At 35.0% G+C, this 16,121-nt stretch overlaps 1 protein-coding gene across 3 annotated transcripts in view; it reads left to right on the forward strand.

Moving 5' to 3' along the window:
• Nucleotides 1–16,121, forward strand: part of LOC150103296 (DNA repair-scaffolding protein-like) — a 208,919-nt gene that overhangs the window by 97,287 nt on the left and 95,511 nt on the right. For all 3 annotated transcript variants that reach the window (XM_090397895.1, XM_090397897.1, XM_090397896.1), the window contains exon 9: nucleotides 11,647–11,814. In XM_090397895.1, the coding sequence (XP_090254021.1) occupies nucleotides 11,647–11,814 (168 nt within the window). The remainder of the gene's footprint in view (nucleotides 1–11,646; nucleotides 11,815–16,121) is intronic.

Genomic DNA, 16,121 nt, shown 5'->3' on the forward strand with positions numbered 1-16,121 from the left:
AGTAATTACTCCATACTTCAAGGATATCTTTTTCTCCCGTTTTCATGTCACCTTTATCATCTCTAATTCCTTTTATAGCACTCTTTCCTCCATTCTTAAGCTTCTTCAACAACCTCCAGAATATTTTGCCACCTTCTTGATATTTATTTTCTATATTCTTGCCAAAGTCCTCCCATGACTTTTGTTTAGCTAGTTTTACACAGTGTTTAGCATTCTTGCATTTGTCTCTGTATTCTGTAAGAGTAAAAGCTGACTTATTTGCCAGGAACTTTTGATATGCTTTCTTCTTTTCCTTCACTGCCTCTGTAACTTCCTGTATCCACCAGGGAGTTCTGATTTTTTTATCCTTGCACACAACCTCACCACATGCCTCTCTGGCAGAATCAATCAATGTTTTCTTCAGAGTTTGCCACTGAATCTCCATGGTTTGATTCCTGTTCTCAAACTCTTTCATTTTCTTTTCAATAATCTTTCTGTATTTTAGTCTACAGTTCACATCTGAGTGCTGCTAAACTTTTATTTGCTTTAAAACTTTCTTACACGTTATTCTTTTCAATATGAAATTCAATTTTATCCTGCTCAAGACTAAATAGTGATCACTTCCAATTTCAAATCCTCTGTACACTCTGGTGTCCTGCACCAGGGAGATAACATCACTATCAACAATAACATAGTCAATGAGACTTTTCTTATTCCTTGCCTCTTCTCTCCATGTGAATTTGTGCACATTTTTATGTTGGAACATGGTGTTAGTAATAACCAGTGCATGTCCTGAGCAGAAATCCAACAGATATTTGCCATTATTATTAGCTTTGCACTTTTCTCCAAATTTTCCCAAAATATTTTTGTATGTCTCACAATCATTTCCTACTCTGCTATTTAGATCCCCAACAAGGACCAACTTTTCCTTTTTCATTGTGTCAGTTGCTTTTTCTAAAGCGTCAAAAAATTCCTCCACTTCTACCTTAGTAGAACCTTCTGTGGGACCATAGGCACAAATAAGTCTCATTATCCATTTCTCCATTCTCATATTTGCCCATATTACTCTTCTTGAGACTGACTGCCATTCAAGAAGATTAGCCTCGTATTTTGTGTTTAATACTATGGCTACTCCTTCTTTTCCTTGATTGTCATTGCCTGAATATAACATTTTGTATTTATTGCTCAGAAAGATCTCACCAGTTTTGGTCTTTTTTGTTTCAGTCACCCCTATTATGTCGCTCTGGTACTTATCTAATTCCTCAGCTAGCTCCATTTCTTTGCCATTCAGGCTTCTTACGTTGATAGTACCGATCTTGCTACCTGAGTTTTCAAATTCTTTTCCAAAAAAATATAATTTTATTTTTCAAAATATGGATTTCTGTTATATTGCTTCCGTCTTTAATAAATCAGTTAGTACAATTATGTTTTTTGTACAGTAAAATCAGGACAAAAGATGCCAGTATCAATTTTTTTCATCACCAACGCATCGTGTATTTTGCAGCGGTAATTCATAATCTGAACATAGATAGTGGTAATGCATGTCAGTACATTTCGAGTTCATGACAGGAGTGTGATGAATCTTGTCATGGTTTCATTCCTCTGCTCAACTAGCATTTTATTAGTTTTGTGTGCTAAATATCTCAACCTATGTGAGATCCCTCATAAAATGAAATGAGAAAAACAGTAATAATTGACTGCTGCAGTTAAATAAGTGTACACTTACAGATTTCATTGTAAATTCATCTGGAAATATAAAACAAACTGATTTCATTAGTACAGATATAATTTTTCTTGAAAAGTACTGAATTTGGTACTTTTTTGAAAAAATAAAACAAATGCCATTACTACTGTTAGAGAAAATAGTGACTAGCCAACTTCATGTAAAAATGATCCTAGTGTCTTGAAATTATGGCCCTGTTCTCTGTCATCAACGGAAGGTAAATAGATATTTTAATTGTTTAGAACTGATGCCCTGGTTGCAATATAAAGTTTGAATTATGACACGTGCAATTTGTTTCCTATGCTTGCAGACTAAAATTCTAAAGTTGTATCAGGATTTATTTTAAAGTTTCCATTTACACTGGAAGCTTTAAAAAAAATGTGAGAAATCATATCTGCAAATAAAGTGCAAAGAGGCCAAAAGTGTAGAAAGAAATCCAGGAAGCTCCTTTAGCAAAGTGCAGTAAAAATGTGAAAGATACTGCACATTCATTCTCTTTTCACATCATCATGTCATAATTCCAAGAATAGCAGATACTTCCAAGAACAGCTGAATATAGCTGTTTTCCAAGTAAGCTGAAGTAGACAATTCTGATGATGAAGAGCTCTTCTTATTATATGCTTATTTTATAAAACAAGGGATGGTGAAGGAAATATGTCTTTCTATTTTTGTCATTGGAAGAGTGCCAAGTCTTTGCTACATGAGTTCTGGACAAAATTATTGCAGTCAAGGTTCAAAGAAATCTTATATCAAATCCCTACATTAATAGGAATGATAAGTAACAAATATTATTGGTGTGCTAATGGTTTTGTAACACAGATGACTCAAAATCTTGAGGACTTGTTAAATGTTCACTTTGTTGCACATCAATTCCATCTGACTGTTCTTCACTTAGTAAAAAATTAGAAAATGTGAAAATGAACACATGATAAAATTGATTTGACATTGCATGAAATGTATGTTTTATTGACACTCACCAAAAAAGACTGTGCGATGTGGAAAGTTTAGATCAACTAGAATGTGAAATATATAAACTATAATATTTACACCAAGTTATATGTGGGGACAGCAAAATAGTTGCTTTGCATGCCATTGTGGACTAGTAGTGTCTAGTGATGAATTTAGAGAAGGTTCTGAAAAGGCAAGGTGAAAAAGAAAACACAACTTGCTAAAAGCCTGCTAAAGAAGCATTCATTTTCAGAATCCAAATTTTGTCATCACATTTCACTTTTTGTATGGTTATCTTAATGTATTCAAAAGACTTGTATTCCACATGACCTTATTTTAAGCCAAATAACAGTACATGTAAAGAAGCGCATCATTTTATTGGAACAACATTAACAATAGTGGCCCAATAGAGGAAAAATTTGCTTCTGGTACAACTTAAAAGGGCTTATAGTGACATACACTTATCAAGTATGTTAAATAACAGTTTCATAACAGACTAATAAAAAAAATTCCCTGGCGAGCAGAATTAAATTTCTGAAAGAATATGAAGAAATTCCCAAAGTTCTCATTTTCCTAAAACATGATCAACTAGTGTTTTCAACACATTATTATTATATTTATTATTAAGAGACCTCCAGGGACTCATCGAGGGAGGCCACATGCTACACTCACCAGCTGTCATACTTGTTCTTGATGTTCGTGGTGGTGAGTTGAGATCTCACTCTTTCTTTACAGCATTCATTTTCAGCTTCCAAGGATGCTCTTTCATCCTTTCTCCACCCTCCATATGAAAAATTCAATCAACTGAAATCCTGTATGACCCTTTCAGAAGTGTGTGAGTCTCAATCATATACTCCTCTTTTCTCCTGTTTGCTAGTTTCTACAGTCTACAAATTCTCATTCTGTCTTCATAATCAATATTCCACAATTCTGATATCATTTTTAAAATCATTCTCCTTTGCACTCTACCCACTGTATCAGAATCACAACAGAAACCAGGAGACCAGATCTGCACACAGTAGTCCCAATGAGGTCTTATCAAGGCCTTGTAAAGAGGCAAAATGACATCTTTACTTGTCAAAGTTCACTTCAGCATTGCAATTATCTTTTAAGTTGTATTCACAATGTTTGCTGCATGGCCCCTGAACTTTAACTTCCTATATACTAGCACTCCAAGATCCCTATCCTGATCAGTTTTTCTTCTAGCATAATCTCACCAATGTAATACAATATTGGATATCTAATCACAGCAAAGTGCGTGACTTTTTGCAGCTGATATGCAAGTACTGCATATCAGCCGCATTCCCGATTTCCCTGCCTATCTCTGCATCATCAGCAAATAGCTGTTTATCGCCTGTCAGATCCTTTCTAATGTCATTAATGTACAGATTGAATAACAGTGGACCACAGACTGATCCTTTTGGAACTCCACAAGCCACCTTAAATTTTGCAGATTCACAATTCACAAGCCATCTCCAAAAAACCACTTTTTGATATCTGTCAATCAGACATCCTCTTATCCACGCTAATGTTTTATAATCCAAACCCATATTCTCCAATTTATGCAACAGTTCCATGCTGGCAAACCATGATATTTTGGCAAAATCCAAAATATCATGGTGTATACATTTCCATTGACTAACTCACTGCTAACGTTATTATAGAATGTAAGCAAGTTTCTAAAACATGACCTTCGTTTAGTGAACTTATGCTGTTCATTGCAAAGTGTAATAGATATGGTATGAAGGTCAGCAATAAAAAGACAAAGACAATGAAAATAGGCAGAATCATTGAAAATGTCAACTGTGTTGTGAATGGAGAACCTGTGGAACAAGTAAAACATTTCAGGTACTTAGGCACGATTTTTAGTAAAGATGGTAAATTAAATATAGAAATAGACAACAGAATCAGTAAAGCTGGTATGGAGGGAAGTCAATTGAATAAATTCATATGGAATAAGAGAGAAATTAGTCGGAACACTAAATTAGCTGTATACAAGACAGTGTTCAAACCAGTTTTAACTTATGGATCTGAGAGCTGGGTCAGAAGTAAAACACTTGACCAAAGACTAGAGACTGCAGATATGAGAGTCCTGAGAAAGATTAGAGGCATGAACAGATGGCATCAATGGCAATATCATATTAAAAATGAGGATATTAGGAAAGAACTTGACATTGTCAGCATCCAGGAATGCGTTAGCAGAGCTAATCTCAGGTGGTATGGTCACCTAAACAGAATGGGCGAGGAAAGATTGGCAAAACAAGTGTTCTCTGCCAGGTTGGCAGCAAAACAACCCAGAGGAAGACCAAGATATAGGTGGATTGATACAGTACAAAGTGCCTTAGATGATAGAAATGTAAGATCTGATAATGCTGGAGTCTTGACAAGTAACAGACTGATTTGGAGGAAAATTGTAGATAGAAGTTAGTAATGATGTAATTTTTTTCATGTAGTACTATCATATCCTGTACACCCCTTGAGGGTACATAACAGGAATATGATGATGATACCACTTTCCTTCATAATGTGATTCATATAGATAATGAATAACAGAGGGGATAATGTACATCCCTGTCTCACACCAGATTTAACATTAAACCATCTTCCTGTACTTCCTTCAATTCTAACTGCTGACTTACAACTCAAATAAAGACTAAGTATAGCTTGATATAATGCCCTATTGAAACCATATAACTGTAGCATATTGAATAGCTTCTCTCTTGGCACCTTGTCATATGCCTTTTCCAAATCGACAAAACTTAAATACAGATCTTTGTTATATTCCCATGCTTTCTCGACTATTTGTCATAAAGTGAAGATCTGATCTTGACAGCCTCTATTTGGCCTGAATCCAGCTTGTTCTTTACCAAGCTTTTCTTCCACAGTTCTTCTCAACTGTTTCTCCAGTATACTTGCATAGATCTTGCCAGGAACACTTAGTAGAGAAATACCTCTGTAATTATCACATTCAGTTTTATTATTTCCCTTTTTATATATGGGTACTATGAGAGCTCTACTTCAATCATCGGGAATTCGTCCCTCTGTCCATGCTCTCTGAACTATGCAGTGCAGCCACTGCAAGACTTTTATACCACCATACTTCAGCATTTCTGGTTGAATATCATCTACTCCTGCTGCCTTTCCTCATTTTAAGCCTTTGATGGCTTTTTCTACTTCAAGTATAGTGTTTAGCATTCTTGCATTTGTTTCTGTATTCTCTAAGAGCACAAGCTGACTTATCTGCCAGGAACTTTTGATATGCTTTCTTCTTTTCCTTCACTGCCTCTTTAACTTCCTGTGTTCACCATGGAGTTCTAATTTTTCTATCCTTGCAGACAACTTCACCACATGTCTCTCTAGCTGAATCAATCAGGGTTTTCTTCAAGGCTTGCCACTGAATCTCCTCCAAGGTTTGGTTCCTGTTCTCAAACTCTTTCATTTTTCCTTCAATAATCTTTGTGTATTTTAGTCTACAGTTCACATCTGAGAGCTGCTCAACTTTTATTCGCTTAAAAATTTCTTACACTTTATTCTTTTCAATATGAAATTCAATTTTATCCTGCTCAAGACTAAATAGTGATCACTTCCAATTTCAAATCCTCTGTACACTCTAGTGTCCTGCACCAGGGAGAAACATCACTATCAACAATAACATGGTCAATGAGACTTTTCTTATTCCTTGCCTCTTCTGTCCATGTGAATTTGTGCACATTTTTATGTTGGAACATGGTGTTAGTAATAACCAGTCCATGTCCTGAGCAGAAATCCAACAGGTATTTGCCATTATTATTAACTTTGCTCTTTTCTCCAAATTTTCCAAAAACATTTTTATATGTTTGACAATCACTTTCTACTCTGCTATTTAGATCCCAACAAGGACCAACTTTTCCTTTTTCATTGTGTCAGTAGCTTTTTCTAGAGCCTCAAAAAATTCCTGCACTTCCACCTTAGTAGAACCTTCTGTGGGACCATAGGCACAAATAAGTCTCATTGTCCAGTTCCCCATTCTGATGTTTGTCCAAATCACTCTACTTGACACTGCCTGTCATTCAAGAAGATGAGTCTCGTATTTTGTGTTGAATACTATGGCTACTCCTTCTTTTCCTTGATTGTCATTGCCTGAATATAACATTTTGTATTTATTGTTCATAAAGATCTCGCCAGTTTTTGTCTTTTTTGTTTCAGTCACCCCTATCATGTCGATTTGGTACTTATCTGATTCCTCCGCTAGCTGCATTTCTTTGCCATTCAGGCTTCTTATGTTGATAGTACCGATCTTTAACTCTGGTGATTTTGAGTTGGGGTGTGTTTTCAGATTTTTTCCAGTGGCTGACTTTTCGCTGTTCACTCTGGTTCCCTGGCAAAAACAACAGGGGATTGTTTAACCGGGCGAAGCCCCAGCCGGCATGAAATTTTATCATGTTGTACTATCATTTTATAATTGGATTTAAGCCAATAAGAATTACAATTTGGTCGGCTAAATCCCAAATTGCCAGCCCATCCTCGTTCATTCAGTATCCAGGTAGATACCCAACAGGGTGCAACACGAGAAGGTGAGGATTGGCCGTTAGGTCAGAAGCCCTGGTCGGTTCTCCGCATTCCTTTAAAGGCGATGTGGAGGTCTCCTCTCAGTTATACAGCTTTGACCCTTAAGCACCCCTATAATTTTTAGCATCTTTAATTTATAGGAGAATTTATAGTAGGTGATCCTTAGAGGGAGATTGACAGTATCATGTAAGCGAAACACTTATTTCCATGGGTAGGGATGTGGCAGATTTTATCAATGTGGTTTCTTTCATATTTTTCTGTTTGAATGCTCCACTGATTGTCAGTAATTCATGTGAGGAGGAAGAGTCTTTTTGTTATGGCATAAAGTGTTAGCATTTCAGTGGTACGAACTTCTAGATATACAAAGGCTTAGTAATGTCAGTTATTCATTTTAGGTTTGGCATTATTAAGAACAAAACCACAAGAACAGAATAAATACAATCATATTTGCTAGATTTAAAATTGACATCTTCGGAGTACAAACAAGTTGTTACAGTACACATACTGACAATTGAGTAGTAGGAAATATTTCAAAATTGTAATGGAGAAAAAGAACTAATCCTATTTTGGCACCTTCTAATGTTGGATTTTAAAAAAAGTTAACAACAAATATTAGGTTGTAGTTGGTCTTAAAATGAACTTTCCCAACTTTTTAGTTAATTAATGCAGCTATGCATGTTGAGGGATGGGGAAGTGCTTTGTTACTACTCCTGACTTTAAAACCGATTTCACTTGTAATGACTTTTGTTTGCAGGTTTGATTGGCTGAATGGATGGTGTTTCCATTCTCCAACCCATAGGCGAAGAGCTCAAATCTGATTGCAGGCATGGATATTTGGGAATAGCTTTAGGAGGCAAATACATTTCATCACCCAGATGAGACCACCATCCTGCTTGTTGTTCATTTTTATTTTCCTAACTTTACACTGAAAACATTGACACATACTATGGTCTCAAGAAGTCATTCTCTATTAAGTCCTCCATGCTCCAGTGTGCCCTGCAAGGTATGCAAATAGAGTATCTTTTAATCTTCCTAAGAGAGTCCAAAGTTCAGTAAATCCATATAACTTTGCTGAAACCATACCTTTAAAGGATACAGTTGAGAGTTAAATTTTGGTATGGTATGGTGTGGTGTTCTTGAAGTAGCTTCAGCAAGTCGGTTTTCAACATAGTAGGCAACTATGGAGGGTAGTGAATGGCTACCACTACCTACAACTTGTACATCAATAATGACTAACTCATCTCCTCTCTTCACTACAGATCAGACTTCCTAGATTCAATGTTAGTCTTATAGTTGGGGTCTGCTGCTACTGCTATCCAACCTTTGTTCTTCAGTCTATTCTTTAAAACCCTTGCTATCACATTGTATCTTCTGACACATACACTCCATCTGTGTGAGATAAAAATATTGAGCAATATGAGTCAAAGTTTCTATACTCTCACAGCCTGCACTGCAGTTCTTAGCATCACTTCTTTCCTGAATTGTACAAGCTAGAGTAAGCAGAGCATTGATTCTTATCCTAATTAAATTTATATATTCAAATCCAGGCAGGAAGTGTGAGTCCCATGAATTTCTCCACTTAGCACAACAGTAAAGACCATCTCCTTTGTTCAGCCGAGGCAGTTGTAATTGGTGTCCTTCCATCAATCACCCATCCAGAAGTGCATATCAATAATCATTCTTAATACATGAAGTTCTAGTGAAAGTGGGTTCAAAAAAGTTCCATGTTTAGTCTAGATTAGGATACCTGGGTTACTAACCCTTAGCCCATCCAGTAATCTCACCTTGGGGAGGAATTCACATAAATATATGGCACTGTAGTTTTCTTTCATCTAATCCTGTGTAATAGGATGTCTGCCTATCTTGACCTGTGATAATGGTGGTAGTGAACATATTTTTTATTTTCTCTTAAGTGGATGTTAACAGATCCTCCTGTCTGTCCACAGTGGGTCAAGTTATGAGCACAGAGCACTTTATGTACTCCTGGATGTGACAGCGGATGTAGTTTGTTCTTAGGTGAATGGTAATAGTCACATGGTTTGGACAGGGTGTAGAGATTATATTTATTTAGCACATGGGTTGACTCTTCAATGTACTCAAGATATAGGGAATAGGAATAGTTTAGCTTTGGTTTTGAATTTGTGGTGCCAATGATGGTTTGATGGCTGATCATTGTTTTGCTTACACTAGTGGAAGATTTGCAGAAAACTGTTTAAGAAATTTTAGTGAATAAATTTAAGCTATAAAATACATGAACATTATTCATAATGTATGTTGCAATGTTACAGAGTCATGTTTTAGACTTGTGTCAGTTATACATTAAGTTCAATGGCTTATCATAGCAAAATAGATAAAAGAAACAGATATTTTATTACCAGCATTTCTCCTCAGATTACTGAAATATTTTCAAAGTTAATGTTACAGAGCAATTACATTATATTTTTTCAGCATTTATGTATTTCAGTGAACAGATGTACACATTAATGATTTAAAATGCTAACTTCAATATTTTGTGTGCTCTTCCTCATTTCTACATTCTTTGTGATCACATATGGCAATTGCTAAACCCTTGGGAATACCTCAGAAATTGAAAGCAAAATATTGGTAATAAAAGTATTTGCTTTTTGAGGGTTTAATAATGGCTTATTAAACCTTGACAGTTTAATAAGCCATTAAACCCTCAACGTTTGCCTGATACCAATATTCACAAGTCTTTCTACAGTATTATGTAATGCTTAGGCCAGACCTTGACAAATTATGCAAAATCCTACTTACAAGGAAAAAAAATACTTGCCCATGAGCCTTCCCATTTTTTTTAATGATATGTCCCAATAAGTTAATAAAGTTACATAAAGTGATTAATGGTGCTGTAAAATTGTTTGGAGAACCTGTTCATTGAGAACCATTCCAAGAAGGAGAAGCCAGTAAATAATAAGAATAAGAACTGTAAAAACAACAATTTTTTGAAAATAAAATTTTTGCACATTATTTTTTTTGTTACGAGAATGGCCTTTTATATTATGCATATGCTTCTGTGTTTCCTGAAAGTTAAAAAAAAAATTTTGAAAGTTTATTTTTCACTTGGATAGATTATAATAAATTTAGTTTAATCCTTTATCCAAGTGTGAGCAAACAAAGTTTGCACCTGAAAATATCTTCAGGACTGGGGTAAGGTAGTACAACACCAGGAAACTCGTAGCAAAGGTGGACCAAGCTAACATCACTCCTATCTCAGTATCTCCCATAATGCAAAACACACCTCCTTGCAGATATGTATAATGTTATGCATTAAGGGAAGGGCCACTGCCCAGACTAGTTTCGACTTTATTAAGGTCTCTTCAGTGGGAGCCAGGCCCAATAGTGGAGATACCAGGCAGATGCATTGGCGAGGTCATCTTTACCTATAGGAGTTGCCAAAAGGTGTGCCAGTCCACCTTTGCTACAAGTTTCCCATTTGTACTACTTTACCCCAGTCCTGAAGATATTTTCAGGCGCAATCTTTGTTTTTGCTCACACTTGGATAAAGGATTAAACTAAATTTATTATAGTCTAACCAAGTGAAAAATAAACTTTCAACATCTTTCTCTAAATCCAGAGTAATTTAATAAAAATGTGGCATACCTTTTGGCAACTCCTGTAGGTAAAGATGACCTCGCCATTGCTTCTGCCTGGTATCTCCACTATTGGGCTTGGCTCCCACTGAAGATACCTCAATAAAGGTCGAAACTAGTCTGGGTAGTGGCCCTTCCCTTAATGCATAACATTATACCAATTGCATTATGGGAGATACTGAGATAGGAGTGATGTTAGCTTGGTCCACCTCCTTTACTACAAGTTTCCTGGTGTTGTACTACTTTACCCCAGTACTGAAGATATTTTCAGGCACAAACTTTGTTTGGTCACACTTGGATAAAGGATTAAACTAAATTTATTTTTAAAAAAAATTGTTCAGAAAGTTATTTTTTATTCAATTTATAAATTTAATTTAATTTTGTTTGGTTTACAGATACTCTCTGTCTGGCAAAATCTTCCTGTCACAGGGTGGGTGGGTGAGTGAGCATGTTTGTTGAGCACTGGCTTAATTAGTCTTCAACCAGGTTTTATGCAGATTAACTTCTACCTCTGTAATATCATTTTCTCTTTATTCCAAGCCACAATTCGGAATTATCCTAGCTTCTCTGGTATACATTTTAAAGTCATGATACACAAGACTGGCTATTGTGAATTTAATTGGGGACGGGGCTTAAAAAAAAAAAAGCACTGCATAGAAGAATCTGGGAAAAGGTAATAAACAAAGTTCCTGAATTGAATAATAACTTTTATCAAAAGTTAGCTTTATTGTTATATTTCTTGTACTTATTTATTGTACTATTTAGAATCTATAGACATTTGTTTCTGAAACAGTTATGTTATGGATTATTATTACTATTTCCATTTGCTAATTTCAGATATTCCATTTTGATTCAGGATGCTGACAAAGTGTTTTGTGAATTGCAGCTTTCAGAAATAACTTCTAATTTTACTTATGAAGAATATTGGCAAGATGTATATAATGGATTAGGAGAGATATTTTGGTTTTCAGATGTCCGAATTATTGAACAGTTGACTAATGTAAGGTAAGTTTAAATATGGTTTATTAAATCAGTTAAACAATCAATTTCAAAATATCAAACATTGTAAGATTTTAGAAATATGGTATTATGCAGTAAAAGTTGGTCCTTGTTGGGGATCTAAATAGCAGGGTAGGAAATGATTGTGAGACACAAAAATATTTTGAGAAAATTTGGAGAAAAGAACAAAGCTAATAATAATGGCAAATATCTGTTGGATTTCTGCTCAGGACATGGACTGGTTATTACTAACACCATGTTCCAACATAAAAATGTACACAAATTCACATGGAGAGAAGAGGCAAGGAATAAGAAAAGTCTCATTGACTATGTTATTGTTGATAGTGATGTTTTCTCCCTGGTGCAGGACACCAGAGTGTACAGAGGATTTGAAATTGGAAGTGACCACTATTTAGTCTTGAGCAGGATAAAATTGAATTTCATATGAAAAGAATGATATGTAAGAAAGTTTTAAATCGAATAAAAGTTGAGCAGCTCTCAGATGTGAACTGTAGACTAAAATACACAAAGATTATTGAAAAAAAATGAAAGAGTTTGAGAACAGGAATCAAACCTTGGAAATTCAGTGGCAAACTCTGAAGAAAACATTGATTGATTCTGCCAGAGAGGCATGTGGTGAGGATGTCTGCAAGGATAAAAAAATCAGAACTCCCTGGTGTACACAGGAAGTTAAAGAGGCAGTGAAGGAAAAGAAGAAAGCATATTAAAAGTTCCTGTCAAATAAGTCAGCTTGTGCTCTTAGAGACTATAGAGACAAATGCAAGAATGCTAAGCACTGTGTAAAACTAGCTAAACAAAAGTCATGGGAGGACTTTGGCAAGAATATAGAAAATAAATATCAAGAAGGTGGCAAAATATTCTGGAGGTTGTTGAAGAAGCTTAGGAATGGAGGAAAGAGTGCTGTAAAAGGAGGTTAGAGATGATAAAGGAGACATGAAAACAGGAGAAAAAGATATCCTTATGGAGTAATTACTTCGAAAAACTGCTAAATGAAACAAGCAGTGATGACAGCACAGTGATAAAAAACACTGACCAGGCATGCAGTCAGGAATACATATCCGTACTTGAAGTAGAAAAAGCCATCAAAGGTTTCAAATGTGGAAAGGCAGCAGGAGTAGATGATATTCGACCAGAAATGCTGAAGTATGGTGGTATAAAAGTCTTACAGTGGCTGCACTGCATAGTTCAGAAAGCCTGGACAGAGGGACGAATTCCCGATGATTGGAGTAGAGCTCTCATAGTACTCATATATAAAAAGGTAAATAAAACTGAATGTGAGAATTACAGAGATATTTCCCTACTGAGTGTTCCTGGCAAGATCTATGCAAGTATACTTGAGAAACAGTTGAGAAGAATTGTGGAAGAACAAGCTGGATTCAAGCCAAATAGAGGCTGTCAGGATCAGATCTTCACTTTACGACAAATAGTGGAGAAATCATGATAATATAACAAAGATCTGTATTTAAGTTTTGTCGATTTGGAGAAGGCATATGACAAAGTGCCAAGAGAGAAGCTATTCAGTATGCTGCAGTTATATGGTGTCAATTGGACATTATATCAAGCAATACTTAGTCTTTATTTGAGTTGTAAGTTAGCAGTTAGAATTGAAGGAAGTACAGGAAGATGGTTTAATGTTAAATCTGGTGTGAGACAAGGATGTACATTATCCCCTCTGTTATTCATTATCTATATGGATCACATTATGAAGGAAAGTGGTATTAAACATGATATCAAAATTGGAGATGTTAATGTCAGCTATTTGCTTTATGCGGAAACGATGTTATACTTCTAAATAAATCAGCTACAAGTCTGCAAGATTCTCTGACTGAATTGAATAGCTGTTGTAATAGATATGCTATGAAGGTCAGCAATAAAAAGACAAAGACAATGAAAATAGGCAGATTCATTGAAAATGTCAACTGTGTTGTGAATGGAGAACCTGTGGAACAAGTAAAACATTTCAGCTACTTAGGCACGATTTTTACTGAAGATGGTAAATTAAATATAGAAATAGACAGCAGAATCAGCAAAGCTGGTATGGTGGGAAGTCAACTGAATAAATTCATATTATATAAGAGAGAAATTAGTCGGAACACTAAATTAGCTGTATACAAGACAGTGTTCAAACCAGTTTTAACTTATGGATCTGAGAGCTGGGTCGGAAGTAAAACACTTGACGAATGACACTAGTGACTGCAGATATGAGAGTCCTGAGAAAGATTATAGGCCTGAACAGATGGCATCAATGGCAATATCATATTAAAAATGAGGATATTAGGAAAGAACTTGACATTGTCAGCATCCAGGAATGCGTTAGCAGAGCTAATCACAGGTGGTATTGTCACTTAAATAGAATGGGAGAGAAAAGATTAGCAAAACAAGTGTTCTCTGCCAGGTTGGCAGGAAAACGACCCAGAGGAAGACTAAGATATAGGTGGATTGATATGGTACAAAGTGCCTTAGACGATAGAAATATAAGATCTGATAATGTTGGAGTCTTGACAAGTAACAGACTGATTTGGAGGAAACTTGTAGATAGGAAGTTGGTAATGATGTAATATTTTCATATAATACTATCATATCCTGTACACCCCTTGAGGGTACATGGCAGGAATTTGATGATGATGATTGTATTATGCAGTATGAAATTATGAAAAAGAAACTGAAAATTAATCTTTCTACTGAAATTCGATGTATCTTTCCATTGATATGCCGGCCTGGTTGGCCAAATGATTAGCGTATCCACTCTCCAGCCAAAAGGCTGCAGGTTCAAATCCCGCTGTGGGCGTGGATGTTTGTGATTATCTGTGAAAATACTAGTGGTGGTGTTGGGCAGTAGATGGCATTCGTTTAGTTGGGTTCATTGTTGGAATTAGCAATTAGATCCACTGCTAATTCCCTGAAAGTATTTTGTGTTTATATTTAATTTGTTGAAGTATAGTCATCATCATCATCATCATCAAGGATTTAGGCCTAGCATGGCCTGTTCCGTCCTTAGAAGTCATCATTGAATCGTTTAAGATGGTGTTCTGGTTTCTTTTTCCTAATGGCTTGTATTTTAAGGCTTGTTTTGGTAATCTTTCTGTTTTCATTCTTTGAACGTGTTCCATCCATTAATGTTTATATATTTTAATTTTTTCTTTTACTGGTTCTTGGTTTAATTCTTTCATAATATCTTCGTTTCTTTTGTGATCAAATAGGGTATACTTTGCAGTTTTTCTCAAACTTCATTTCTGCTGTTGTTAATCTTTGTTTGTCTTTTTGTTTTATTGTCCAGATTTCGCTTCCATACATTAAGACCGGTAAGGCTAATGTATTGTATACTTTTAGCCTGGTTTGTTTTTGGACTAGGTTTGGTTTAAATATAGTTAATTACACCTTATTTTTAAATATTTTGCAATTTTTACGTTTATATCTTTTTCATTTTCATATGTGATCATACATCCTAGGTAGTTAAATGAATTCACCTCTTCTAAGATCGTGTTATCTATTACTATTTTAGTTCTGGCTGGATCTTGTCCTTTAAAGGCCATAGTTTTTGATTTTTCCGTTGATATTATCATACCATAATCTTTGGATATCTCATTTAGATCTAAAATAGCTTTCTGTAAGTTATCTTCAGAATTTGTAATTATTATATAATTATTATTAATTCCTTGATGTAAATTTTTACTCCATTTTATTATTATTTCATTTAAGTAGATATTAAAAAGAGTTGCTGAGAGGTGACATCCCCTGTCGGACCCCTTGGTTTATCTCTCTTGTATATGATAACTCGTGATTTAATTTTATTTGTATTTGATTATTTTGATATATACTTGTGATAGCGTTTAGGATATTATTTGGTATTTGTCTTTCTTTTAGTATGTTAAATAATATGTTTCTTTTAACTTTGTCAAATGCTTTTTCAAAGTCAATAAATGCAATATGGGTTTCTAAATTATATTCTCTTCTTTTCTCTATTATTAATTTTAGGCAAAAGGCTGGGTCTATACATGATCATCCTTTTCTAAATCCATTCTGTACCTCTAGAATAAGGTTTTTGGAATATTTCATTAGTTTGTTATTTAAGATTCTGCTATATATTTTGTAACAGGAATTTAGTATACTAATACCTCTATAGTTTTTAGGGTCATCTCTATTACCTTTCTTAAAGATAGGAATCACAATTGCTTTTTTTCCATTCTATTGGGGGGATACCAGTTGAGTAAATTTTATTTTAAAATAATAAGTCTTTCTTTGAATTTTATTCCTGCATATTTATATAGTTCTGAACCTAGCTTATCTTCTCC

This window comes from Typopeltis vanoorti, chromosome 9 (assembly GCF_054136105.1).
Source record: "Typopeltis vanoorti isolate ZY-2024b chromosome 9, IOZ_Tvanoo_1.0, whole genome shotgun sequence".
NCBI classification, from domain to species: domain Eukaryota; kingdom Metazoa; phylum Arthropoda; class Arachnida; order Uropygi; family Thelyphonidae; genus Typopeltis; species Typopeltis vanoorti.